The sequence below is a fragment of the Acyrthosiphon pisum genome, chromosome A2 (genome assembly GCF_005508785.2).
Source record: "Acyrthosiphon pisum isolate AL4f chromosome A2, pea_aphid_22Mar2018_4r6ur, whole genome shotgun sequence".
In the NCBI taxonomy this organism is placed as follows: domain Eukaryota; kingdom Metazoa; phylum Arthropoda; class Insecta; order Hemiptera; family Aphididae; genus Acyrthosiphon; species Acyrthosiphon pisum.
In genome coordinates, this window is record NC_042495.1 from 83,082,210 (window position 1) to 83,110,182 (window position 27,973).

The 27,973-nt window shown below is 30.5% G+C and overlaps 1 protein-coding gene across 1 annotated transcript; it reads right to left on the reverse strand.

Moving 5' to 3' along the window:
• Positions 1 to 235: 235 nt before the first annotated feature.
• On the reverse strand, positions 236 to 27,966 carry LOC100570959. Its single transcript, XM_003245675.4, has 2 exons — positions 27,576 to 27,966; positions 236 to 2,551 (listed from the first exon to the last, which is right to left on the reverse strand). Exon 2 carries the CDS (start codon positions 2,535 to 2,537, stop codon positions 714 to 716), a length of 1,824 nt encoding a protein of 607 aa, XP_003245723.1. The 5' UTR covers positions 2,538 to 2,551; positions 27,576 to 27,966; the 3' UTR covers positions 236 to 713.
• Positions 27,967 to 27,973: the final 7 nt, after the last annotated feature.

Here is a 27,973-nt window from a genome sequence, read left to right on the forward strand (position 1 = left end):
AATAATTAAAAATAGTTTATTTATTATTAATTCAATTTGGAAACCTGTAAAATTCAATAATAATTATTTATTTACAAAAAAAAAAAAAAAAACAAATAAACGTAGCGTATATACCTACATTAAAAACAATTTACATTAAAATTTAACATAAGTTACAGATCATTAAAAAATAAATAGTAGAAAAACAATAAATAAAATAATATTAAATATTTAAGCAAAATGTACATTTACAGTGTTTTGAACTTCCAAAAGTATGGATATTATATGGTATGATCTTTTAACCAGGAAAATAGGCTTGATTATAAAAACATATAATCATGACATTATAAAACTAAACAGATATTAAGATTTGCGGGATGACATATCTATACTATCTATAAGTTGGCGAGAAACAAAATATATAAATCGAATCATCGATGTACAATAACAACAATGACACCACTAGGATCGAAGTTAACCGATGAAGCCAACAGTAGTTTTCTCAACTAGTACATAATATTATTATACACCAGAGATATTGATTGATTCGTATGATTATTGTTGTGTGGGTGTTTATTTTTTAAAATGGTCTGTTAAAACTTAAATTATACACGGGGTACCGTTAATACATTTAAATGGTAAACATACATTATGCTACGAATTTTATATTTGGATATGTGTTTTTCGTCGTCGTCCAATAATATATAGGAGCTACTTCATGTTGTGTGGAGTACTTAATGGACGTTATTGATTGTTATTGGCTTGGAGGCTTTTGGAGTCTCACACAATTTCACTATCACTCTGGTAGGAACGTCTTGGCCGCCGGGTGTAGTCCTCACTGTGGGCGCCTCGTTATTTTTCACCGCATCCATGACGCTGTTCAACAAACCATTTTGAGCGTGACCATTGGTTACCGGTGACGAAGACAATGCATCGTCTTCGTTGGGGCCGCTACTGTCGTCTTCGTCATCACTATCGTGGTCTCCCAGCAGGTTCTCTTCCACCGAACTAGCCGGCGAATCGTCACGTGCGTCGTCCGTGTTGGCTGCTTCGTATTTTATATCTTTGAGCTCGACGGACTTATCATTGCTAGACACAATACTGTGACTCCGTGATTTTCCCAAACACACGGCCTTGTACACAATAGCTACGATGACTATTAGCAATATGGCCGCTGTTCCAGCTATATAGACATTAGTCTTTAGGAACTCGGCTACCTGTGTCTGGACGTTGTCTTCGTCTTCTGGCGCTTGCGCTTGTATCGTCTGAGAGACAATTCCACGGTCCATGCTGGATCGCATGGTGGATGAATTTCCATCAAGCGGATTGACCGAAGGTTGAACGTGAACCATTACTTCCTCGTTCGGGAGTATAGTAGTGTCGTCCGTTTTGTCTTTGGACGATACTTCCACGGTGGTAGTAGTAGGTTCTACTGAAGTCGTTTCGATTTTAGGAACTATAAATGTATCACCCACGTGAGTTTTGGTAAATACTTCTTCTTCAACTTGTGTATTGTTTTTGACTTCGTCAATTTGTGTGTTATTTTGTGTGTCTTCGATTTCAGTTTGTGTTGTAGTTTTAACGTATATCACCGTAGGTTCACTATCACCGCTGCCTGAACCTGAACCAGAATCATCAATTTCTTCAAAAGAATGCATCTCACTTTTTTCGATTTTTAATAAATGATCTGCTTGGTATATGTCCATGGGGTCGTCTCCCATCATTTCTTTGTCTGAACATACTTCAAACATATCACCCAACGGTTTTCCTGTATTATTACATGTTATTGAATTTCCAAAAGCCACGCCCCTAGACGATAATTTTTTATCAATTTCCGAAAGTTCACACGTGCAGTTAACTGGATTTCCGGTTAGATCAATTGTTCTCAAACGTTTATAAGCTTCCAAGTCTTCGTTAATGTATTCGATTTGGTTGTGGGCAAGGTTTATAAACTTCACACCGGAAGGTCCAAATTGTGAACCTAGTGATTTGAGCTGGTTTTTCGTTGCGAACAAGTATTTTAAATTGGGTAAACTTTTGAAATACACACTTTTCAGTGTGGTCAACCCGCATTCTGATAGGTCAAGCTCGGTTATAGATTCAGACACAAGGAATGAAGGACCCACAAAGAGTCTAGGGTTTTTACTTAATGACAAGAATGCCAGTTTCCGGTTGTTCGTGAATGTATTTCGGTGTAGTTTTCTAATACCCGTTCCTACAAGATTAAGTTCCACAAGTTCCGGTAACCCATCAAACGCCAAATTTCCCACGTAGTGTATCGTGCCTCCAGTAATATCTAGATACGTAAGTCGCGGGAAGTGTTTGAAAGCCTTGTTTTTTAACATAACCGTTGACGCACGATCAGTTTCGAAGTGAATTCGAAGAATTTTTTGTGGCCATGCGGTCGTCATTTGATCCGGTAAGTCGGTACAATTAGCTACTTGTATTCCATTCTCGGTGGTGAAACATTTGCACGGGTGGGGGCATGGTGTAGCGGATGCGCTTGCAATAAACAAGGCACACAGGACCGTAAGTGCTTGCATGACTTGTGAGATCATAACTGCATTTCTTCCTGTAATAAAAAATAAAACATTTAGATGACTTCAGAATGAAATTACTACGATAATAATATTATGTTATTGTATTGATTTTGTTTTTTGTTCTCAGATGTATCCATTTCTAGAATTTATGTGCTATAATTTAACAATAATTTAGTAGCGAGTATAGAAAGTATGATAAATATTTTCTAGTATTATGACTTAGGAGTCATGTTAAAAGGTATTTGAAATATGTCAGTAATATGCATAGTTTAATCTCACAAAAAAATAACAGAATACATATTAATTATCAGGTAACAGGGTGATTAATAAAATAATAAACACGATAAAAATGTACGAGATTTTATTTATACGATATGGAATGCACTACTTATACCTAGTGTTTACCTATAACTATCTTGTTAAATAGTTGTTTATATTTTGGTAAAAAAAATATAATAATTTGTATAATGATAAAAATGTGTTATTAATACAATTATTATAATATAGTTGGTATAATATGTGCAGTCAAAATATTTGCGTTTAAAACCGAGGACAGGTACTAATAAGTAGTTGTGAATTGTAAAAGAAAATAGTATTTCAACGGGGAAGAATATTTGTAGCAAATTTTAATTATAATAAATATATGAATTTAAAATGATGATTGCAATTTATAAATTACTTAAATACAATAATGCTTTAGTTCAAAAGTAAAAATACGTAAGACGTGAAAATAATATAGTTTTATTATATGTTTATGTTTGATGGTGACATAATTAAATAATATCCAATTATGAAACTGCATGCTAAATATTAGTAACATATTGATATGTTACATTATAGCATTACTATTTTTTATGTACTATTCATATTCATTAAACTTATAATTAAGTTTATATTCAGTTGCACATCGTTGATATTTTAATTTTTGATAAGCGAACAGTAATAATTTCACTATGTGGTAAAATATCAAATTAATTATTGTTTTGTAATTATTGATTTATGTATTTATTTAATAAACAGTTCAATAAATCATGAATATTAATTTAATAGATTAAACACAAAATATATTATAACATATAAGACATAAGTCCCGAGTAAACTAAGGTGAAGATGCTAGCTGATGGTATGTTTCTGTTTAAACTTTAATTCATATTTTAAAATAGGCTTTATTTATATGCATAGAGTAGATACTAGGAGACATAGTAATTGTTACTAAAGTTGTAATTTATTCACAGAATCTCTAATTAGATTATTTATGGATAATAATAATAACAAAATTATTTTCCCTTATCGTTATTATTTACCAACAAGCCACGGTTATTTAATATTATACTATATTAAGAATGTGATTCTGTTTAGGAATATTAGAAATATTACATTTAAGTGAGTATAATTATGAAATAGTTGGGTAATATATTTAGTTAACTACCGTAGCTGTAGATAGTCATATTAAAAATAATTGCCAACCAAATAAAGCAAAATAAATATTCTACAATTTATAATAAGGGATATGACATTGTAAGGTCCATATTATTAAGTTATATCCAATAAATAGTAAAACTAATTATTTTATTTTAAATAAATATAAATTATAATTTATTCTGGCCTAACCAAAGAGATATGATTTAACATTCTACTAACAAACATTTGTAGATTACAATTATTTTAATTTTTTGGCTATTAAATAAAACAACACTATTGAAGTGTATAACTTGTAAAATAATAAAATGCATAACACCGATTGGACATTTCCGACATTTCATTTCCTCTTGGTAACATTTCCCATATTATATTATAACCCATAATTCATAAGACTTTAATCATATTTCGAGTTTCTAATCCTTTTTAATGATTTAATTTATGGTTTTACAATATTATTTAAGGCACACACATTGCCATACAAATGTAATCTATTTAGTACACGAGTGAAAAACTATAACCTAAACTAGCTGATAAGTTATTGTTATTTATAACAAGCTTAATTTAACAAAAAAATAAAATATTCCTTCGAATCACGCTTCGCTTAGTTGAAAAAAAATTAAGAATTAAGTCAAAACTGTAGCAGTTAATACGAATTAATACTATTGGTAGAATTTATACTTAAGTTCAGAAAATGTATGATTGATTTTTTTAATACCTAATAGTAAACAATTTTAATTGTATCGATTACATTTTTCGTTTTAAACCGTGTACCTATTATTCAAAACAACTTTGATTGATTACAATTAATAATTTCGTAATAATAATATTATTATAATGCAGTATTAAATTAATTATATTGTTCGTATAGACATAATAATATTATGATCATGCATATATTATGTTCAATAACATTGAATATCGGCCATAAATTATAATTTTATTGAACGTATATTTACTTGGGAATGCGATATATTATTATTTTAATATTTTATCAAAATATCGATGTATAATGATTGAGAGAAATGAACGACACAACCTAGTGTGAATAATACACTAGGAATATTATAATATTATAGAGGTTACCCGCGAGAGTCTCTCTGTAGACACAACGATATTAAATTATGATTATATATTCGCGTAGGTACACGTTTCCTATATAGGTGAGTGAGTGTTGTGGTCTGGTGGAAACCAATTGCTGCCCTTAAAATATATAATAATAATAATAATAATAATAATACGTCGCAGCAGTGTGTTTCAGAAGCCGAGACGAGACTTATTGAAAACGGACAGTTAGCGATATCAATACCTTACTTATTACACATTTATTATATTATTTTACGTACATAATATTATACACACGCCGTATCGGATTACTCTGAGATAAAATTGGTTCAGTTATACACATTAAACCGGGTAGACGTACGTTGATAACATTGAACGAATAAAACGCGAGCGGCAAACTGTAATATTAATTATACACGCGTATATTATTAATATATTTTTCGTTACAGTAAAAGCCTTCGGATAATAATAATATTATTCAAGTATACTGTGTTTCGTTTCCTCGGAGACGGCTATACGATTGCTACGACGACGTTGCACTCGATTCGCCCCGGGGCGAGTGCGGGGGGGGAGGAAAGAATGAAAGAGGATAGACTGCGGCGGCGGTACAATAATCGCAGCGGTCTTCTTCCGAATCGATTGTGTGCAAATGGTCCGCCACAAAAACGCGGAGCACGTGTGAAAAGTGAAACCGGTACCTATATTGTAATACTGCAGCGCACAACATATTTAACTGAATTCGGTAAAATCCAGTAGATTTGCATCAGTTACAGCTGCAGCCAAACACGATAATATTATGCATTAATTCATCACCGCCGCAGACAAATGGGTCGGGCGCAATATCAGCAGCTCGATCGCCGTCGTCCGGGCCGTTTCGAATATTATTACCGATCGTGACAAATGTTCGTATATTGCCCGCTGTGTAGGTAGGCACCTGTAGTATTATAGCTATTGCAAAATCTCTTGGTGACTCTCAAACAACGATTCAAATTTCACCGACGTGTTGGCAAAAAAAAAAACCCGGACGGTTAACCTGATTCCGACATAAGCAGTTTTGCTGCGACACATCACTAGTTACTCCGGTGGTGGGGTACGGGAAATCAAACAGGTAATCGAATATTTTTTGTCATTGCAGACAAACGGCCTATAGCCTAATAATAATATAATATAATACATATGGGCCATATTATTACCTATACTAAATTGATATACAGGGCGATTCACCGACAGGGGCATCGTGCAGTTTTTGCAGACTTTTAATTATCGACTATCTGTGATCCAAGCACAATGTTATAGGTGATAATGGATTAGGATTGGATTGGATGGGGGGAGATAATATGGTGATTTAATAATTCTAGTGATTATTTTAATTTATAAATATAGTCCTATAATAAATACTAGATCAATATTACGCCTCTATTTTATATTTTTGTAAAACCGTTTTTAAGGACTATGATTCAGATTTTAGATATTAGTATAAATATATTTTAATAACTGAAAAACAACTCATTCGAATTTTGAATTTTGAATTATGTACATACCAACATCAAAATTTTCAAAAAAATTGTTCACTTAATAAATTGCACTAAAAAGTGAAATTCTTATTTATAAAACAGAAGTTTATATCACCACATGAGTTTTTTCCTTAAGTAGTACAAAAATCTCGAGAATTTGACAATAAGGTCAATAAATAGGTATATTTAAATATTTAAATTATTGAAGAACAAAAAAGTGGCAAACATGCTTGATGAATCACCCTGTATAGACCTATAAACCGATTACCGATCCGGAGTAACGATACAATGTGATAGTAATATTAAATATTATAGTAAAATAAAGGCTGGCCGGCTTTATATTGGCTTTCCATTGGTGCCTGGTAGTGTTTACCGACGCAGTTTCGATATATGGATTTGCATCCCATTTTCGCGTTTTCACTTTTCAACAATAACTGAAAATGCAATTAGTTGAATGTTGGACAAGAGTCATTGCACCAGTCGAGCGACTGTTGCCACGTGTCGTCTCGTTAGTCGTTACCGCCGACCATTTCCGCACAGTTCACATATATAAAAGTTCTTTAGTCCGAAAACGAATTTATAATTATTAGTTTTTGTTCAAAATATAAACGTCATTAATACGAGAATTTATACTTTCTGAAATACGCTAGTCTCGTTTTATATTCCACACGCGTCACTTATTATATCCGTGAACGCTAAAAAATAATAAAATAAAATGCATACAAACTACGAGGTAATTAATATATCATTAAAAAAAAAATAAAATTTTTTGGCTAAGTTTAACGCAACTGTCATCACGATTTCGGTAGTTGTAGGTTTCAACTACAAAATACTTTTATCCCAATGTCATTCGTGAATATTGTACCTAATATATTATATCGTTCACCAGTAAGTTGTAGACGACAGCAGCCGAAGAAACACTGACATCTCTCGTTGTTTTCAAACACACGACACATTAAACATACGATTCGTTGTAGTGTTTATCGGCTTTGCTATGCCCCAAGTCCATGTGACCGAATGTCTTCGGACTTTTTTCTACAGTTTCACAAACGACAAAAACATGTCTTATATAGTTATTATAGTAAGTGTTCCGTATGCTACGATAAGGGGCCTGGGACCATATGGCTCATATAGTGCTCGCTATTCGGTTTAATTATGTGTACCTATACGTATAGACTAAGGTTATCTACTCGACCACCGTTATCTACTCACGGTTAGATTACTCGAGTAGATATCCGTGATTCAGACATACAGACATATTTTTAGGTAAATATATTTTTGACTTTCCGCAGGACTTTCTTAAGACCGAAATATATTTTTCAACTCCATTTTAATGGGATACAATAATTTTAAAACCAACTATAGAGTATACGCAGTTGTTGGACTACCATTCCAGAAAGTTATAAATATATACATATACAGAGTTAAAATTATTGAGTGCGGTATGATTGCCGGGAGTAAATTAATTGTTTATTTATTTGGTACTAAATCTGTTATATAGGTAGGGTTTAATATTATTTTACCTTATGTGATATTATCATCTACACATAGTATACAAAGTGTTTATAAAAGCATGAAAAAATTGTTTTTTTTTTATTGGTGAAATTTTTTTTAAGCACATATTTTGATATTATGCCTGTACCATAATAATATTATGTCGTTATCATTATTTAGAATGCATAAAAATTAAAAATACATCACAAAAAATATTTTATTAGTATTTTAAATAATTTGAAGGGCCTGTTTGAACATAAACTCATTATATATTATAATGTGCATGAGTTATTGGATTACGTGTTTACTGACAAAAAATGGTTATTGGTACATTCTAATCAACAAGATTTAATCGAATTGTTCTTTAAAAAGAAAAAAAAGAAGAAAAACTAAAATAATTTCACATGCCTACAAATCTACAATTCGTAATATTACGTACCAATGTGTAATTATTATTATAAATACTGAGAATTTATATTAATGCAAATTCAAAAGTACTTAAATTACAAGAGTCAAGATAATATGGCACTTTTAATAAGATTAACAAGAATTAATAAAATGATAACCTTTTAATATACCTAAGTTTTTAATTTAAATATCGTACTCGAACTTTTATATCATGTAGCGATGGACCTATAGGTAGGTAGGTAGGTAGGTAGGTAGGTACTGTTTATCTAATTAACCGTTTTAAAATATAATGTACGAACCAGTTGTATTAAAAAAATTAATACTTTACCAATGTCGGCGGCATGTATGTATAGGTTTCGCTAGTTGGGATGAAACATAAATATTATTAAGCTATAGCATCATTCATTACAAATTTATAAGATCCACTCACACTATAATATTATGATGAAATAATTTTCATGGATTCAAATTGAATAAGTTTAATGCATGGAAAAATAATGCTGAAATTATTCAGAAAAACATTCGTTAAAGGATAGTACAACTTAAGGGTGGCTTATTGAAATATTAATGTTTGTATGAATTTAAATGAAAATGTTATTAGAAAATTCACAAATACAATAAATAAAAAGCATATTAATATATATTGCGAGATTATATTCGACTACAATCTGGTATACAACTTACTGTATATACCTAGTATAGAGATGAAATACTTAGTAATATTTAATAAAACAGAAATATAACTTTTCTACAATACAATAGTTAGGTATATAGGTAGTATACTTTATAAATAATTTCCATTATTCCAATAACAGAATAAAATATTACCATGCAAATTAAGCTGCATTTGAACTAAGAATAATAATAGTACGACTGACTATTATAGTATTAAAGTGATTACTAAGTGGTGTTGTATTTTTAATATTATAATAATATACTCGAGTACCTACCAGCATCGACGACATCGGTACACATGGTTTTTTTCCCCATATGGTGTTAGTGTTTTACTATATTATGTAATATTATATACCTACATATTATATTGTTATGTGCATTATAATATCTGTGGTAATGTTTGAACTGTACCGTGGTTATATAGGGAGGTTATTTATCCATATGACCAACTACTTCTGACAACTACAACACTCGAGTACGACTCCTGCAGTCACTATTTAACTACCTGTGCAAAGCCAAATGGCATATTATTATTATATTCTATGTGCAGTTCGTCTGTAATTACCGCCACCGGCGACCGAGGCGTGTTTAACCATGTTACATTCGTATAGGCAGCACGTCAAACAAAGTTAAATCATCATTTTTCTTTTTGTCGTCGACCGAAAAATACTGCAGACTCCACCCATTGACACGATTATGCGAACCTTGGTCATATTGCATGTGTTATAAGTAATAACTGTCATGAGTGTTTTATTAAAAATGTAATGAAAATAACGTAGGTATAATCATTATATTATCACGTAATCGTTTTGAAATCTTGTGGTTTTAATCTTAGATGATGGTGGCAGATCGTTTTGTAATTTTTAATAATTCTCAACAATCAAGAGTTGTTTGTCTTTTGGTAGTTAGAGTTAATAAGACGACAAGACCCAAGCGGAATAATTGTTTTTTCTTCCTAATAAATACTCTTTATATATATATATTATGAATCCAATGTAAGTACATTGCAAAATAAACACATTTTTTCGTGAAAATCTTCTGAGTGAAATGTTTTATTCGATTACCTGAATTTGGAATCAAAACAGGAATAACATTCATTGGTATACGTAAAGATATACTTTATTAAAAAAAAATAATTAATAACTAATAATAATTAAATGTTGTTAGATATGTCACCATAAGAGTCTGTATATCAGAAAATAATTATTTTATACATAATTAAAAACTTAGAAACGTTTCTGGATATGAAAAAGGTAATAGTTAAAAGAGGAAATAGGGCGTTTGATGTCAGAACAGAGTATTCAAGAAAAGCGTTTGGTCAAAGTTCATGATAGATAGTTTCTAGATAGTCATCTAGGTCCAAAAAACTACTACTGGATGCCTATAAATATAAAAAGGGACATATTCTATAGTAATGGGAATCGTTGATAACTACAAAAATAAAAAAAATTCAGATTTGGCCATTTTCAGTATTGAAGAACTACTAAGGAATTATATTTAACTTTTTCAATTTTATATATTACCTAGCTTTATGCATTCTAATTTTATGTATGAATTATTCAGTTACTGTCCGTTTTTCATATTTTATAATTAGATTGTTCATATTAATATGTTATTATGACTCTCAACCACCACCACAAGCATGTGATTAAAGGTGATATATGTATATATATATTTATTTTCTTTCATTGTAAACTTTAATTATTATTAAAAATGTGTGTAAATTCTTTGTACAACCGAAAAAAAATTTTAAAAAATTACATAAGGAACAGCAAGAAATTATATTAGATTCCATGATATTATGGTTTTTGGCTTTACTAACATTATAATATTAGTTATCGTATTACACAAGTTAAAGATACGTACTCAGAATTTTTCCATACAGTATCTAATTTTTTAGCTCTCCTTTTTTCCATACATATAAGTTTATTTTTGACAGTTAAAAAATAGGTCATGTAATAATATTTAAAAAAAAATTAAAATAAACACGTTTTGTACATAACCTTTTGGCTTTTTAGTATTTTAATCTTTATAACTATATATATAAGTTACATTAATAAGTATTGCTTAATTATGTTTAAATGTTTCAATACAAACAGCAAATAAATATAAATATAACTTATTTTTACAAGCATTAAAGTAACAGAACTCATTTATAATATAATGTCTTCCAATTTTAATTTTCTGGTGCGACCTAACTCAATAAGTACCTATATTATATTTTAGCAAATGCCAATCCTGCCAATTTCGTCACTTATTCTTAACCGAAAATAACTTTCAACTATTTTACAAATCGCTGATTATTTTGGTGAATGGTAACGAGGTAGTAAAAACACAAAAGTTTAGCTATGTAATTACATGTAATAATATACTATAACGCCATTATTTCTCTTTATAAAAAATAAAAAACTATATATTTCATTTTGTAGAAATTGTTCAAAAAACAATTAAGGTGCTTTACCTACTATAAGAAGATACTATCGTCCGGGCAATCAGCTAATCATTGGGTTATTGACAATAGTATAATCGATTAATTTCGTTTTTTTTTTACTCCTCTATTTTTCGTCGAGTTTTCAAACAAAAATACATTTTTCCGGAAACGCGGTACCTATTATGTTTTATGTGCACATATACCTATACTTGTCTGTCGTTTTTTAACAAGTGCCTGCGTACAGTATTTTCTAAAAACCATCTGTGGAACTAATACAATAATAATTGTTCTTAAATGCACACCTTAAACGCCTATCGGGTCAAGTCGACATCGCGTACTCACACGCACACACAGACCACAGACACACACACGCAAACTCACGCACACCGTTAGGCGCGTGTAGTACATATACGATATTATATTATATATTGTGAAAGTCGACCCTTAAAAAACTTTTCCCACATGGCCGGTGCGTGCGATGCATCTATCCGCGGCGTTCGTCCGTCACCGATTCCGAGAACCGAATTTAATGTCGTATATTATTTTCGCGTCCAATGACCACTCATCTACTATTATACATGACATACGAAGGTATATATTATTATATGATATACACACGCAGCAATTTACTCGACGTACCGCCGTGTCTACACGGGACCCGTCCGACTGGTCGATGGCAAATTTCCTAATTGGGTACACAGGTCTCGTGAAGAACGCACATGGGATTTTTTTTTATTTTCATTATTACTATTATATTTTATTCTCCTTCAAATGTATCCGCACGTTATACGATAGAAGCGCATGTTTACTTTTCAGACGACGGTGAGCTAAATTTCTACGATGCAGTATAGGTATACGCGTGCGTTGCCGGTTTTTTTACATTTTTGTTTTGTTCTTTATCGGTATAACCTATGATAATATTAAATAGTATTATACGAAAAAATGTGTATTATACGCCCGCATCCGAAGGATCAATAAACTTGGCAAATTTTTTTTCAAAACAATGTTACACCGGATAAAAAAAAAAATTGAAAAAACCCATGCGATGAATATGGACCTTGAATATCATTGTATATTGTTTTGCAATTCAAAACCCCTTTTGTAGCCGCAGTTCTATTATATGATATAGGTATATACGAGTATATGAAAAACTACGCGTACCTACCTACATATTATTATTATATTTAAAAAATTCAGTAGGCGCTATTGTCACCTAGTTCGTTAAACGCACATTGTATGAATTTGCATAGAACGTGCGCCTAGGTTCTAAGCCGTTTTTGTGATAGTAAAATACACACGCGATTTTTGCGTCCATTGTGTTTCACTTAATAATTTGTTCGGGTGTGTCTATGTGATGATCAAGAATACAGACAGACGCAGTGGACGAGACTTTTGCAGGTGTATGAAGACAATAATACGATGTGCGTTCGATAGCCGTTTAAAAAAAAGCACGCACCCAGCCACTTGTTGTTTGCCCTACAATAATAATATTATAACATTAACATGCAACAGTCGACGACATCGTGGTCATGACGGTGAACTCACTAGACTGCGACTTGTTCGTGTGATTATCGTTAAAAAAAATATTATGTGAACGGCGGGTTACTTTTTACGTTAAAAACAAATAATAACGAGACGTAAATAAAAAATAATTCGTGGAAAGGTATTATTATAATATATATAAATGGATACCCTGCATAATATATTGTGTTGTTAAATCTCGATTCTTGTTTAATAAAGCGAATAGTTAGTATCTACATGTTTTAGGTAGGTTTAATATTTTATACTATATATACCTATATCGAGACATTTCTAGGCCGGTTTCGAAACGAGAATACCGAATTTTTCATACCTATATAATCATTGAATCCGTGCTACCATATAGCCGATTACAATATGATTAGTGTTGTGGCCGTGAATAACTGACGAGGACCGGTGGTTAACCGAAACGTCCAGTGTTGTTTATGCATGCTCATATTATCCGTTCGCACCATCGTTGAAATAAAACTAATTTCCAGCGTTAAATTTTCTAAAAATATTCACCTTCTGCAGCCGATGGATTTATTATACTATCATGTTGTTTTTCGTTATGCGAGTTTTAGAAAATGTGCTAATTAAATCATCAAGTCTATAAGACTTTGTAATATTATAAAATTGATACTATTACAGATATTTTTTAACAAAATCAGAAACCACGGTTGAAAACATTATAAGCAAACATGTTAAACTGCTGGCAAATAGCAATATAATTTTTATCGTCATGTGCAATAATTATTTTTGATTATCGAAATAATAATATTATAATAGGTACCCATAGCAGTGTATTCTTAAACTTAATATTTTATACAAGTCATCAATACAATATTTTGTCAAGTCATTTATGGATAATAACTGCAGTGTTGTTAGATGGTATCAAAATGCTTAATTGTAACGTGTTTTGATTTTTGTCCTTCGGAATATTTTACGAGTGAGGCTAGTCGTATATTATGTTAAGCACAGTGATATTATACCTATAAATAAATACACACAAACGTACTATACAAAAAGCATTAAAGACATTGTATTTTTTTTCTCGTGGATGTATAATGTATGTGTGTATATAAAGTATATGTATAGGTACTTTAGACTGTTTTGAATATGTTACACGAACAACAAAAGTACTTATTTGAAAGTTAATATATTATTATTATGACGTTATACACCTACTATAGCTGTTGATCGTTAAGAAAAAAAAAAAAATATTATATCGTGTACCGTTGGTTGATCATGCGCCGGTTTTTTCGGTAGGATTTACAATAGTTACGAAAAACTATGCGCCTGGTGGACGCAGTAATACGGGTAGCTCAAGAGTTAAGAACACATAAATCCAGGAGGTTTTCTGTATAATTTCAACCCGTTGGAAAAAAATCCAAAACACAAACTGACATGTATTCTACTCGTATTTCCGTAAAAATCACAGTCAGACCACCTAGCTAGATCGTGAGCGCGTATAATACGCGCAGCATAACAATTCATAAAAAAAAAAAATAGAGGACAAAATTGGAGAACGAAAAAAAAATGTAGGAGCGTTTTTATTGTCTTCGCGTCTGCCGCAGGTTCGTCATTATAAGGAGAGGGTGGTTGAGAGAAGAATACGTTGAAGCATATTAAACAGGATTGCTATCCACGACGATGGTAACCGGTTGTTCGTTACGTCGCCGGCAGACGGGTAGCTGTCACGCATATAGTACAACGCGAGTGCGTCATAATGTACCCGGTCAGTGGTAACTGCAGCAGTCGTCGTCGCCACCACTATGGTAATCGAAATCTAGATGAATTCCCGTAGCTAGGAATAATACTGATGAACTCATCCTGAGGTTCATCAATTTTCCCAAGTGCACTTTGTACTGTTTGACGTGAGATCAATTAAAAATGTTTTAAGCGATGACTAACACAATATATTTTACCAAAACAAAAACATGCATTAGGCATCTACTTGAATTTGATAATATTGTCAATTCTATATGTCACATTATTACTGCTCGATGGGACAACGAAGGATTTCGTGACGATATCCCACTTACCTAAATGCGACAATGTTTATCATTACGGTATGACTATTTTTACATCCATAACGTCCTTGGCGCCAGTATACGAGTGTATTGTTGCACCCGCGTTTACCGTCATTTGTTTTGCTTTGGTCCGTCCGACTGGAGGCAAAGGGAAGTGCGGATAAAAACATAATATTTTCTCTAGCTATTATAGTGTAAGTAAAAATACATTGTGTAGTATATTAAACAACACTTCAACGAGACAAGAAAACATATTATACCTAGTGGTAAAATAGAAAAGCGGTGAGTTATCCTTGTGACTATAGGTAGGTACGCACAAGCCGAACCCATAGAAGTGCTCTCGACGTAAGTATTATTATAATACACGTGATTGGAAAAAAAATCTGAGGACCTCAACACCTATCATGCGATTGTGTACACCGTATAGCGTCAGCCACAAGAAATTTATACTTGTCGCGTAAATTGGCGCTGCAGGAGCAAACAAGCGGAATTTATTTGGTATATTGTTTCAAGACTTGAAAAGAATAACATAAGTATCATTATTTGATATACTTAATATAATAACGTTATATTTATCATTAGATAAACTTTATAAAAACAAATTGTTTTATTTTAATTCCAAGTTGTCTTTGTACCTATAGAAATTTAAAAAACCAAATTTTGAATTCGTTTGAAAATGTATACAAACCCGTTTAACTGGTTAGTACATACGATTTATTTGTTTATTATTATTATTATTATTATTATTATAATTTTTTTTCTATGTTTGACAGTTTCCTGAAAATTAGCTGTTTAATATGTATGTCAAGGTAGCAAGAATCAATGTTCCACACTACCTATATTATAACTTTATGAATTCTATGAAATAATATTATTATATGTTTAATATAGTTACTTCTAGGTACGCAAATTATGTGAAATATAAATGTATTCATTTAAAATAATCATATCAAATAAATTTCAATTGTATAAAATTCAATTGGAAATTCAATATTTTATTGAAAAACAATTTTTAGTGTATTATATTATTCTGTTAATTAATTAATACAGCGGTTACAATTTCAATATTGACTATTGCAGAAGATAATATTACATACATAATCTTGTAATTTGTAATTTGAAATTGTTAATTTTTTTTATAAACGTCTGTAAAATAGTTTGCTGTTTATAACGTATCATATTATAATATGCTACATGTATCTTTATCGTTTTTATTGACAACAATATCAAGTTTTCTCGGATAACGAGAAATTACTGTATAAACATGGAAGAAGTTGACATTCAATAATAATAATATAATACGATTTGGATACAATTTTTTTTCAATGACACAAATTGAATTAATATTAATCTATTTGTTCGATTGAAATCTCGATACTATTTTAGTTCTCGGTACCTATAGTAAATAAGGAAATGTTACTATTTAATGTACTCAAGTAAACAACTAAAATAAAATGTAAACATAAATGGAACTATATTCCATGATAAGTTGATAACAATTATAATCAATAGTAATTATTATTATTTTTTACTAATTCAATTGTATTTTATGTAAATTTGTTATAAATTTATAATTATTAAACTATAATAATAATATAACTATAATGATTAAGTATATTAGATATTAATTTCACAATCGTATTATAATCTATTCATAGCTTGAAAGGTTATACAATGCTGTATTTTCTAGACAGATAATAGTTTATTGATTATAATAATTTTTAATATTATTATAATTTAATCAGAAAAAATATTTACCTTGCTTGTAATTTGTTGAGAGTAGAATTACTTATCAAATACCAAAACCCGATTATTCAAGTACTCAGAACGACCTTTGTATAAACTAATCTAATAGTAATTATAATTTAAAACTATTGTTTGATCTATGAACTACTCAAGTTGGGAACTCAAATAAGATTGAGACAAACGATTAGTCCTAACTATATGTGACGTGTTATCAAATGACCCCCAAAAAATAATCATCATAGGTACTTATTGAAATAATAATGATCAGTTGAAAAATCACATAAGTCAAGGTGAAAAATCATCAAAATTGGTATAAAACGTTTTGTGTGTAAATTATCGTGCAAAAAGAAATGGACGAAAACCACAAAAATTGTTTTTAATCTTTTGGTACAAGGTACCGGATTTTTATTATTTTATCATATAAAGTATTCGTGTAGTGTTTGTCATACGACGTAATAGATCGGTACAACTGGCACATCGATTTCCTTATTGAAAATATAATTTGCATAGAAATTAAGTTTAATTTAGAAATTGCATGAATATTATACATATTTGTAGTTATCATTGCATAATTATTTTATTCACATTTGTCACTTATATAATATGAGCAAAGAGTTTTCTATAGGAGCAATCTGCCATTTAAAAAATGTCACTTTTTGTTTCTTATAAGGTGTATATAATATTATGTTGATATACGCAAGCTACAAGAAGGCAAATAAATATTACACAATTTAATTACTGTACAAATTATTATGGAATCACAGTAAAGAATGATGAGTTTTGAAAACTGTTTTAAGAGTTATAAATTGTTCAATAGATATTGTATGATATTACAAAATCAAAAATTGTATTAGATTAGTTGGAAATTCAGATCAGATATTGTTAGTTAAAATAATTCAAAGACATACCAAAAATAATGGCACAAGCAAGAAACAAGTTAAAAACAACGAAAAACGTTGAGTTTACTGTCAAATAATTGAAGTTTGTAAGATAAAATATTTTTTTTTAGATCAAAACAGTTTTTAATACATTAAGAAGTTATCAGTTGAAAAAGTAAATTATTTTATGATAATAATCTGAAAAAATCAATAACACATATACGGCCAGAGGCGTCCCCGAGAAGGAAGGGGGCGAAGGGAGCGACGACCCCTCCATAAGTCGTGAGATTTTCTGTTTTTGCTAATAGATAAATACATTTTGTACATTTTGTTAATTGTCTGTACACTGACTATACAAACCATTGATACAAATATCAAACATACCTATAGATTATATAAGCATATAATAAATGTTAAATTTTTGTTTAGCAAAGCGGTATTAAAGACTAAAATATCCCCTCCCCCCATGGAATTGACCTGGAGTCGCTCCTGTATACGGTGATAACAAAACTACCATGAAAAAAAAAATGGTTTAATAATTAGAGAGTACCATAAAGTGCTTCCAATCATTCTTATCTTGAATAAAGGTCATACCTAGTATGAATTGCGTTCTGGACCGAATTGTTTTGTTTATATTTTTTAGTGGGTTATATGACGATATACAATTCTCACCCGCTTATATTATAAGTTATTTGTTAATATCAATGTTTTTTTTTCTGTTTTGAGCTTCAAATTAAAAGTGATTTTTAATCAGTTTTATGAATTTATATTTAATTTTGCGCGTGATTGAGAGTGAGCAATGACCGCTGCTATTAATTCCCGGATGGGTGACCATCCAGATAATCAGTGACAAAAACCATGCCACACATACACGTGTATATTATATACATCCGTGTACCAACCATATCAACCATTCCAACCCTACCAACCGTAACCCCTACAACAGCTAATGACCACAGTTGCAGGACCCTAGACCAACAATAAAAAAATATTTATTTATTAAAACCAAACAGAACTAACTCACTGTAATAATACTGCAAATTATATCACTGCATTTATATTTATTAAAAATTAAATTTATATAACTGTTCTTATGAGTATAATGATAATAAAAATAAAAACGTAACGATTTTCTAAAAAAAAATATTATAGCATATTATAAAATTATGCAGCAATAAAACGTAATTAGATTATACAACCAATTTTTATCTTGATTAACTGAAGCAATAATTTATCTTAAACAGTACAAAAAAAAATTAAAATCCTGTATGACTTCTTAGCCCCACCTTTTAAAGTTAACAGTTAGAAACGTTTCTATATTTACCAACGAAATATATTTACAAAACATGGTAAAAATGCAAGTAGGTATAAGACGTGAAATAATTTGTACAGATACATTATTGTTGATTTAAAATGTATCAATGATTTAAGATAGTAACTAGTCTTTATATAAAATGTATAAAATATTATGAAAACAATTTTAAATTGTATTTTAACCATGCTAGTCATCAACATTTTATAGTTTATATATGCCCAACTATTGACTATTATAATACAGAGTTTCAGGAGATTTAACGAAACATTCTCACCCCCATTTTTTTTAAATTTAATAATGGATTTATTTGAATTCTGACTTTATGAATTTATAAAGTTATTTAAGGACGATATTTCCGATTGTTTAGATTTTTATACCACTTAGGGATGAAAATAATATTGAATCTAGTGTTTATTATACATTTATACTAAGGCATACTTACAAATTATAAAATGTCGATGGTTAATATTAATTACGGACGTATACGTCCGTGATATTAATCATTAAAGTGTTTAAATTATCATAGCCGTCATAATACCTTCCAAACCCATGAACTTATTATTCTTACCCCTTAGTACACAAAGTCAAATTGTTCAACAAACACTCGTTCCAATTCAAATGTATTAAGAAACATAAACATTTAAAAAAATCATATGACTTACAGAAAAAAGTGAAATTCTCGTTTCTAAAAAAGTAGTTGGTACTCTCCACAAAACACTCCTTAAATGGTTTTTTAAATCTATATATATTTGAAATACCTATACTTTAGTACCTATATACTTAAGCATTTAAAAAATCAGAATTTGATTACCTACATCATTACAGAAAAAAATAGGGGTGAGCATACTTAACGAACCACTCTGTGTATATGAAACACTTGTTGTTGAACGCTTGTTCAAAAGTAAATAATGTTATATGGCTACTAAACTGGAATAACTTTTCTAGTCGTAAACACATTGGACGGCAAAGCCATTTTTGCTTTCACTTGACATCCGATGTCGATGTAAGCCACATGTCGATGAATTGAAATCTATTAGTAAAAAATCCTATACCTATCAAGTTATTTGTATTTTGGAATTTGTCACGTTCGGGATGAAAAACGTATGTCACGAGCCCTTAAAAAATGTACATGATATCTGAACAATCTTTTGTATTTGTTTATATTGTATTTAATGTTCAGAAGCGACTTTCAGTTTTCACTGAACAAAAGACTAAAGACCACATGTGCACGCGCAAAACCATATACGCGTATATGGTATAATAATAATAATAATAATATAATATATATGATCCGCCTACGGGTCCGTTTTCCCGTGTGCGGCCCAACAGGACAATGCGGGTTTTCGAGTTAATTGAATATTTTACATGACCAGATGGTACGCACACACCATTTCAGCTCATATAATAATATATTATATACGATATGGAACACAGACCACGTAAATCCTGGATTGTAACCCCCTCACCGTACCAACCCCTAAACAAAAAATAATAATGATAAAATGTCAAATGTCATCCGTTTTGCTGTCATCACGCGAGTAGATATTACAACTTTTTAAGTACCTATTACACATTATAATATGTATAGTGTGCACGGAGAAAACGTGAGAAAACTCGATCGTGTGGGATATGACATATTCTTGCAATAAATTGCCATACAGGGTGACCCGAAAACACGTGTAAAGGGCCCGCGCCTTAAGTGTTTAAAAGGGCACGAATGCGTGTGATGTATTTTGTATAATACTATAATCTACATAATATGTATATAAGAACATGAGTGTATACTGTATACGGTACAACTATGTTTCCTGTTGTAAATCATTTGCTCGTTTCCCACTGTCGTCGGTGTCCCGTGGTCGGCCGGTCTACTATATAAATTATTATGATATTATAATACTTACTAAGTTTTTTTTCCGCACCGTGTCCACTATACATTTGCACGTGAACCGGCCTGGTTAGTTTAGATAAATTGAATTTAATTACATAATCGTCAGGAATCGCACCCTCGCCTTAGCGGGACCAGACCGTATTACCGACGCGACCTCCGACAAAGATAATTTATTGTTTTGACCTAACGCAATAACATAAACTGTAGGAAAGTTTCTTTCGGGAGAATAGTATAAGAGCTGTAGACTTATAACTATCCGATATTATATTACGCTGACCGTATGCGTGCCTTTATAGGACCAGTATCTTAATCTATCTATATAATATGTGTACTACTCCGCAAAGACTTAAACGATTTTACCGTATACTTATACAGCTTTAACAAGCTATTGAAATTTCTAACGGGGACAAGATAGGTACCTACATATATCTACCTATTTCCTACGTTTTATAGTATACTAGATTCTGTCACCATTCTGATATCAAAAACAGTTTTTTATTTACATTTTTATTTGATAAGGGTACCTGCAGTGTAATGATGTTCAATACATTTCAAATCAATTTTTTTATGAAATGATGGTTATAAGTCAATGTGAAGGTTAAACATATTAAATTGTGATATTTTTAATCATTCGTCCCATACTTTTTTTTATATATATATTTTAAAACTACAGCTAAATTAATGTTATAATGTTAAACTTAACTATATTTTATTTTATACATAATAATTTAAATTTCTTTTACTTTTTTTTTATTTTTATAAATAAATAGTTAATTACCATATTATATACAACATAGTTACATGGTCATCATTCAATTTTCATTATTATGTATTCTTATAAATACAACGGATAAAAATATAGCCACCCACAATAATATATTCTTTAATCTTTTTATAATAAGTAGTTATATATTTCATAAAAACTTTTTTGCGATTAATATTGAATAATATAAAGTATTATCGATATATTTTAAAAAAACTTTGCACAATACGCGTGTTCAATAGTAAAAAGTAACGGACCTTACGGAACTAAAAAATTTAAATTGATTTAACAAATACAATATAGCCACGTTACCTATATTATAATTGGTAGCGTTGCTGTTAGAAAGTTCTTAAATTGGCAATACATTTCTAAAAATGTGCAACGATTCAGCACGTAAACCGTGAATTATAAAATGAAGGTACCCTGCGGTATAACTAGGCTAAAAAAACTGTTAGTAATCGAGTAAAACGCACGTGTCTATATTGTGGTGCAATGGTTTTAATTGAATAATACATGCATACTGCACAGAGTATACCATTAGCCAGTTCATCAGCCAGTATGATTGACAGGTACCTCGAGGGGTATTTTTTAAGTATTAATTGACCAAGTATAAATGTTGCGCTCGCGTGTCTGTATATCGATTGACTACGGAACACATTTATAAGAGGATGTCAGCGCACTATATTTTGATTTCTCTCTCTGGGCCAACCCGCAATAATATAGGGAATTAATTTGAGTTCAATAGAACCAATCTTGTGTTGTTAGCTTTAATATAAGAGTGAATTGACCTATTATCAAACTTATAGAGTTAAGAACATTACCAATGTTTACTGTTACTTTACGTCGATTTGTATTCAAGTAACGAGTATGTAAAATATTACAATTAGAAAATGCTCATATAATATATAATATATGCATATTATGCGATATCGCAAAAAAATAAATAATTTAAATAACCGAAAAAAGTCAACGTAAAAACACAGATAACTTTCTTAACATTGACTTTAATAATATTCAATTCATGGTTCAATTCACTCTGATATTAAAGCTAACTACACAAGATTAGTTTTGCTGAACATGAATTCACCATGTTCGACTTCGGTCAGAGAGAAAAACAATTAATAGCCCGCTGCACACATCCGTCATATGTTTCATCTAAATGGATGTAATGTAAATTGTAGAAATATTTCATTGTTTAATTATTTGGATTTTTACGGACATAATGTGATATTAGTATACATTTTGTATATGTACATATTATTATGCTTTCCCAAATTTTCTGAAAACGTCTATAGTAGCATAATTTACCATTATACATAGTATGATTTTTCCTATGTGTTATGCGTGAATGTGACAGTTTAGTTTATAGTCGCATGGAAATAGATCAAAATTAGAAATGTTCTCTTGGCTTACATTCTGAATTTCTAACTACAATTATATTATAATGTTACCACACCTATACATTCTTTTGGAATGGTAGTGGATTAATGGATAATATACCGTATTTGGTCATTTTTATCCCCTACAATATATCAGATAAAATTCAGATATGAAACTAAGTGGAAAGGTTAGAGAAATAATATAAAAGATATCCCTCAATATATACGAATTGTGATGCGTATACAATAGAATCATAATTTATTTTACCTGTATTGTGGGTCGACATATTATACGCGTATGGCGTCATTGTCACTTTATCGACTGTTAAAGGGACGGGAAACGGGTGCGACTGGTATTATTTCCAATCCAGCCATTTATACTCTGAATTTAAACTGAAATACCTAAACAGTTTTGAATGTCTAGACGTTGGATTGTGTGTAAAGAATCGGATGTCTAGAAGTAAAAATATTTGCAAAATTCTGTCTACCTAATAGTATAAGAAGCATCGTAAACCTACATTTTTTTTTTTTAATAATGTATTTAAACTTAAATAAAATATATTTAATGGTTATCTATATAACTTGGTGCAAATGTGAAACTTCACACTCAATAAATTATTGTAATTGATTGGCTTTAAGATTAAGTATAATAGGTATACCTATACCTAATATAATAATAATTCTCGTAATAATTATTATTATAGTTAAAAGAAAGTATGTAGACAATATTATACTTCATGGAATCAATGAATTTTTGTTTTATTTGATTTGGATTGTTTGAGAAGTACGATTAGCAATGACTATTATATTATTTGTTTTATTTAAATGTTTCTACTGAATGTGATGAATGATGGTTCAAATAGATATAGAAAAGTGAAAATTATGTGGCAGTAAATTGGCATATCCTGACGTAATTATAACGAATTGCACTAACCTAAGACAAGCTATAAAAGAGTAAAAAAATCGGTACTTTCATCGGGTAGTAATAATTATTTTTCCTCATTTATCGTTTCGGACGCCTTTTATAGTTTTAGAAAGGTAAAAGTTTACTCAAACAAGAGTATTATATAGGTATTACTTACCTTTACTAAGGTTTAAGTATTAAATTCATATAATATTATATATTTCCAATAAATTAAACGATATTATTGACATTAGTTTTCAAATCGTATCATAGTTAAATATCTTCGTTTTTTCACATAATATATTAATAATATTATTAATAGCATTTAGATACGCCAAGTGACACAAACAGTAATTGTTGACTGTTTTCATAGTTCTATAACCCCATGAGTGATGTTGCAATGTAACAAACAATTGTATAGGCTACAGAATGGAAGTGAAACGGTTAAAGTACAATATATTTTTAAGATGCAATGAACCAAAGAAACACAAAGTGACACGAGCTTAGCATGATAATATGTAATCACAAGGTGTGGAAGCGGTGAAAGATTCAATTTTTTACGCAATCATATTTCTAGAACACAAAATTCACGTACGAGCCTATAAAACATCACATTTTTTTTTTAATTCCTCATATAATTAATGTCTATGTAATCACACATGCTGGTATAGTTACGTTTGATTTCATCCGTATAGATACTAAATTATATCTATATGGTTTACTTTTTTTGTACATTAACCTATGTACCTATCACACATAATATTATATTTAAGGAATCATATTATTTCTGGCGGTGTTTTCTCTGTAGAAATGTATTAGTTTATATTTTCTTTGTTATACATTTATTAATTTGAATATTTTCACAGAAAAGTTCTTATCGGTATAGTGTTTTAAATATGATTTTATAATTATTATAGTTACACACATTGATGTGATAAAATATGATATTCAAATGCTTCGAAAAACGCATAACAAAATATCATCTATAACAGAATTACAGCATTTATTTCCGTACAGATAGGTAGGTATCCTACGTTTTGTATGTTAACAAACGTACCTATGGCAAACAATTTTTTTTAAATTGATTCTCATATTACCTAACATACTATAATAATTATTATTATTAAATTACTTTAATTATGATTGATTATGTTTGGTACCTACAAATATAAAATTATTTCATACATTTTATTCAATATTAATCTATAATTTTTGTAATAATTTCCAGATGAGTAATTCTGGATCCTTGCATAGGCAAATGTTTAAAAAGTGAAATTGTAATATTATACAGGTACTTGTTTGAGAATACACTACCATAAATATTATATATGATGTCCCGTGGTCTGTGTTGATTTATCCATAATATATCTGTCAACACAGACTATTTTTTAAAAATATATATATATTATATACACCATATATATTACGATATACCTACTTAAATACGAGTATTTTATTTCATAGATATCTATATACATTATAATATTCATAATATATCCATACTTCCGATTTTATGGTCTATCTCTGATTTGAATTGTATGCATATACCAACTATATTGTAGCAATAAAAACTGTATTTCCAATTAATTAAATCTAATAAATATGTTAGTACGATCATTTATCATAATTCATAGTATATGTATTATATATTAATATATTATATATAAAACTACTTATTTTAAACTAAATATGTATGTACATTGTACATCATTGGTAAATGTCGACGAAAAATTAAACCACGAATCAAAAGTGACGAAAAATTATGATACATAACCAGTCAAAAATCTTATAGTGCATATGTCCAGTGGAATGATAATTTTATACCAAGAGATCAAATTGAGAGTTAGCGGTAACGTAAAAATTATAGTGCCGATCACAATTACAATATACAACAGTAACCATGATGTAGTTGTAATTTGTAGTAGGTATGACTAATATAATGAACTACCTAATGAATATTATATAATAGTATAGATATAATTTCATTATTGAGCCATTTATTCTATATTCATTGATCAGGTTTTCACTAAAAAAACAAGGTTAAGGTCACGACTGGGGAAGTATACTTCCTGATTAATATACAATAATTTATTTTATTAAACAGAATTTAACGAACATATTTTAAGGTTAAATTTAGTTTTACACCACCAAGCTTGAAACAACATAATACCTAGGTAGATACTTTTATTACTTATTAATGATATACCTAGGTATCGTTAAAATAACAAGATGTTAATTTTACACATATTTTGTATACAACATGTAATAAAAAACAATACTATTATTATTTATAACGTGTATATTATTAATCCTGATATTTATCACGTATATGATAGTGAAGTAACCAGAAGCAGACTCACATGTTTGGCCCTCTGGGGTGGATATATTTTGGCATCCCTTTCAACCACCCAGCCACTCACCCACCCACCCACAAACCTCTCACAACCATTATCGTATCATTGCCAATATAATATTTTAGTTTCTTTAATAAAATACTCAATTTACTATATACTCAGCAGGCAGCAGCCCTTAAAAACGTTTGCAATTCAACTGTTCCAGGTAGAAAGACTTTATAAGATTGTAACGCCATTATATAGTTATACATTACTAAGGTAGGTTAAACTAACCTATAATAACATTATACGATTAAAATTGATTATAAAAAAATATTTAGTTTCTTACATTTAACTATTTCGAAGGAAAATGGACTAATAGCAGGTCTACAGGTATTTTAATGTTAAGCGTAATAATATAATCAATTAATCAAACCGTTTGTTTATTCGGGGGTTTATTCTATTCTATAATATTGTTTTTCTCTATATCCTTAGGATAAGATTAGTGAAACCGGAAGATGAAATACGTAGGTTGTACCTTTTCCAAAAATCCTTGACCATGGTAAAAAGTGCCAACTATTTTTGTTGGCATATTTAATGGTTTTAATAGCCGGCCTTTATTTATTCGTTTAAATCGTTCTAATTTTAAATCTGTCCCAACAATGTGTTGTAATGTAGAAAAGTACAAGTTACTCAAATGATAATGATAGTGTGCACACCGAAGTTTCACTGACAAGTGTATTATCGCCGGAAATAATCGAATTGACAAAATCAAACGTTAATCATAATAATCTATCGTTTATCCGTTTGCGGATTATACCGTGTTCCGTTTGGGTCGCAATAAGTCGTATTGCAATAAAATATAATGTACTTATTATATTATACACTCGTTAATGAAACGTTTTAACAAAAACAAACATAATGTATGATGGTATTCTATTATATTATAGCATAATATTCTATAGTCACGACCGGCGGCGAAAAAAAGTACCTGAGTCGTAAAAATAACCGTTGCATTGGAACGCGCGGAGCGTAGGTACTATATTATGTACTGCGAGCAGTGCACCAATAATAAATTCGCGCGTAAAATGCCAAGAAAATCGCGAGTGAATTTCGGTAAAGAGACGGGAAAGGGGGAGGAAGGACGAGCGGTTGTATGATAAATATTTATTAATTATAATTAACATAATATTATTATGACGGTGTACCTATAATATTATGATGTCCTAGGAATCTAGGTGTCGAAGGGACCTGGGACATCATACAATTATTATTATTATTATTGTTACTCACCGGAAGTATTATAATGCGTGTTCCCAGTACCTCGATCGGCCAGAGAAATCCCTTTTCTTCGTCGTCTTCTTCTTATATTGTGGCTCACGAGTGCGAACTGCGATAATGATTATTATTATTATTATTATTAAAATATTCTGCGACAGACCGCGAAAACGCTGGCACCTTGTGTGCGGCGCGTGCGGCGACGTCGACGGCGGCGTACGGTATGGGCGTGCGTTGTGGCGCGGGCGCGTGTGACGCGAGACAAACGCGGACGGACGGACGGACAGACGGACGAACACACGCGCTCGAGCGATATGGGATGCGATTATTTTGACCCTACAGACTGCGGCGGCGTCGGCGTCGGTGGCGGTGGCGGCGGCGGCCGGGCGGCGTCGGATACGGTCGGTGGTGGT

Excerpts from the sequence above, each read along its gene's own strand:
- LOC100570959 (XM_003245675.4), bottom strand. The coding sequence starts at position 2,537 with ATGATCTCACAAGTCATGCAAGCACTTACGGTCCTGTGTGCCTTGTTT.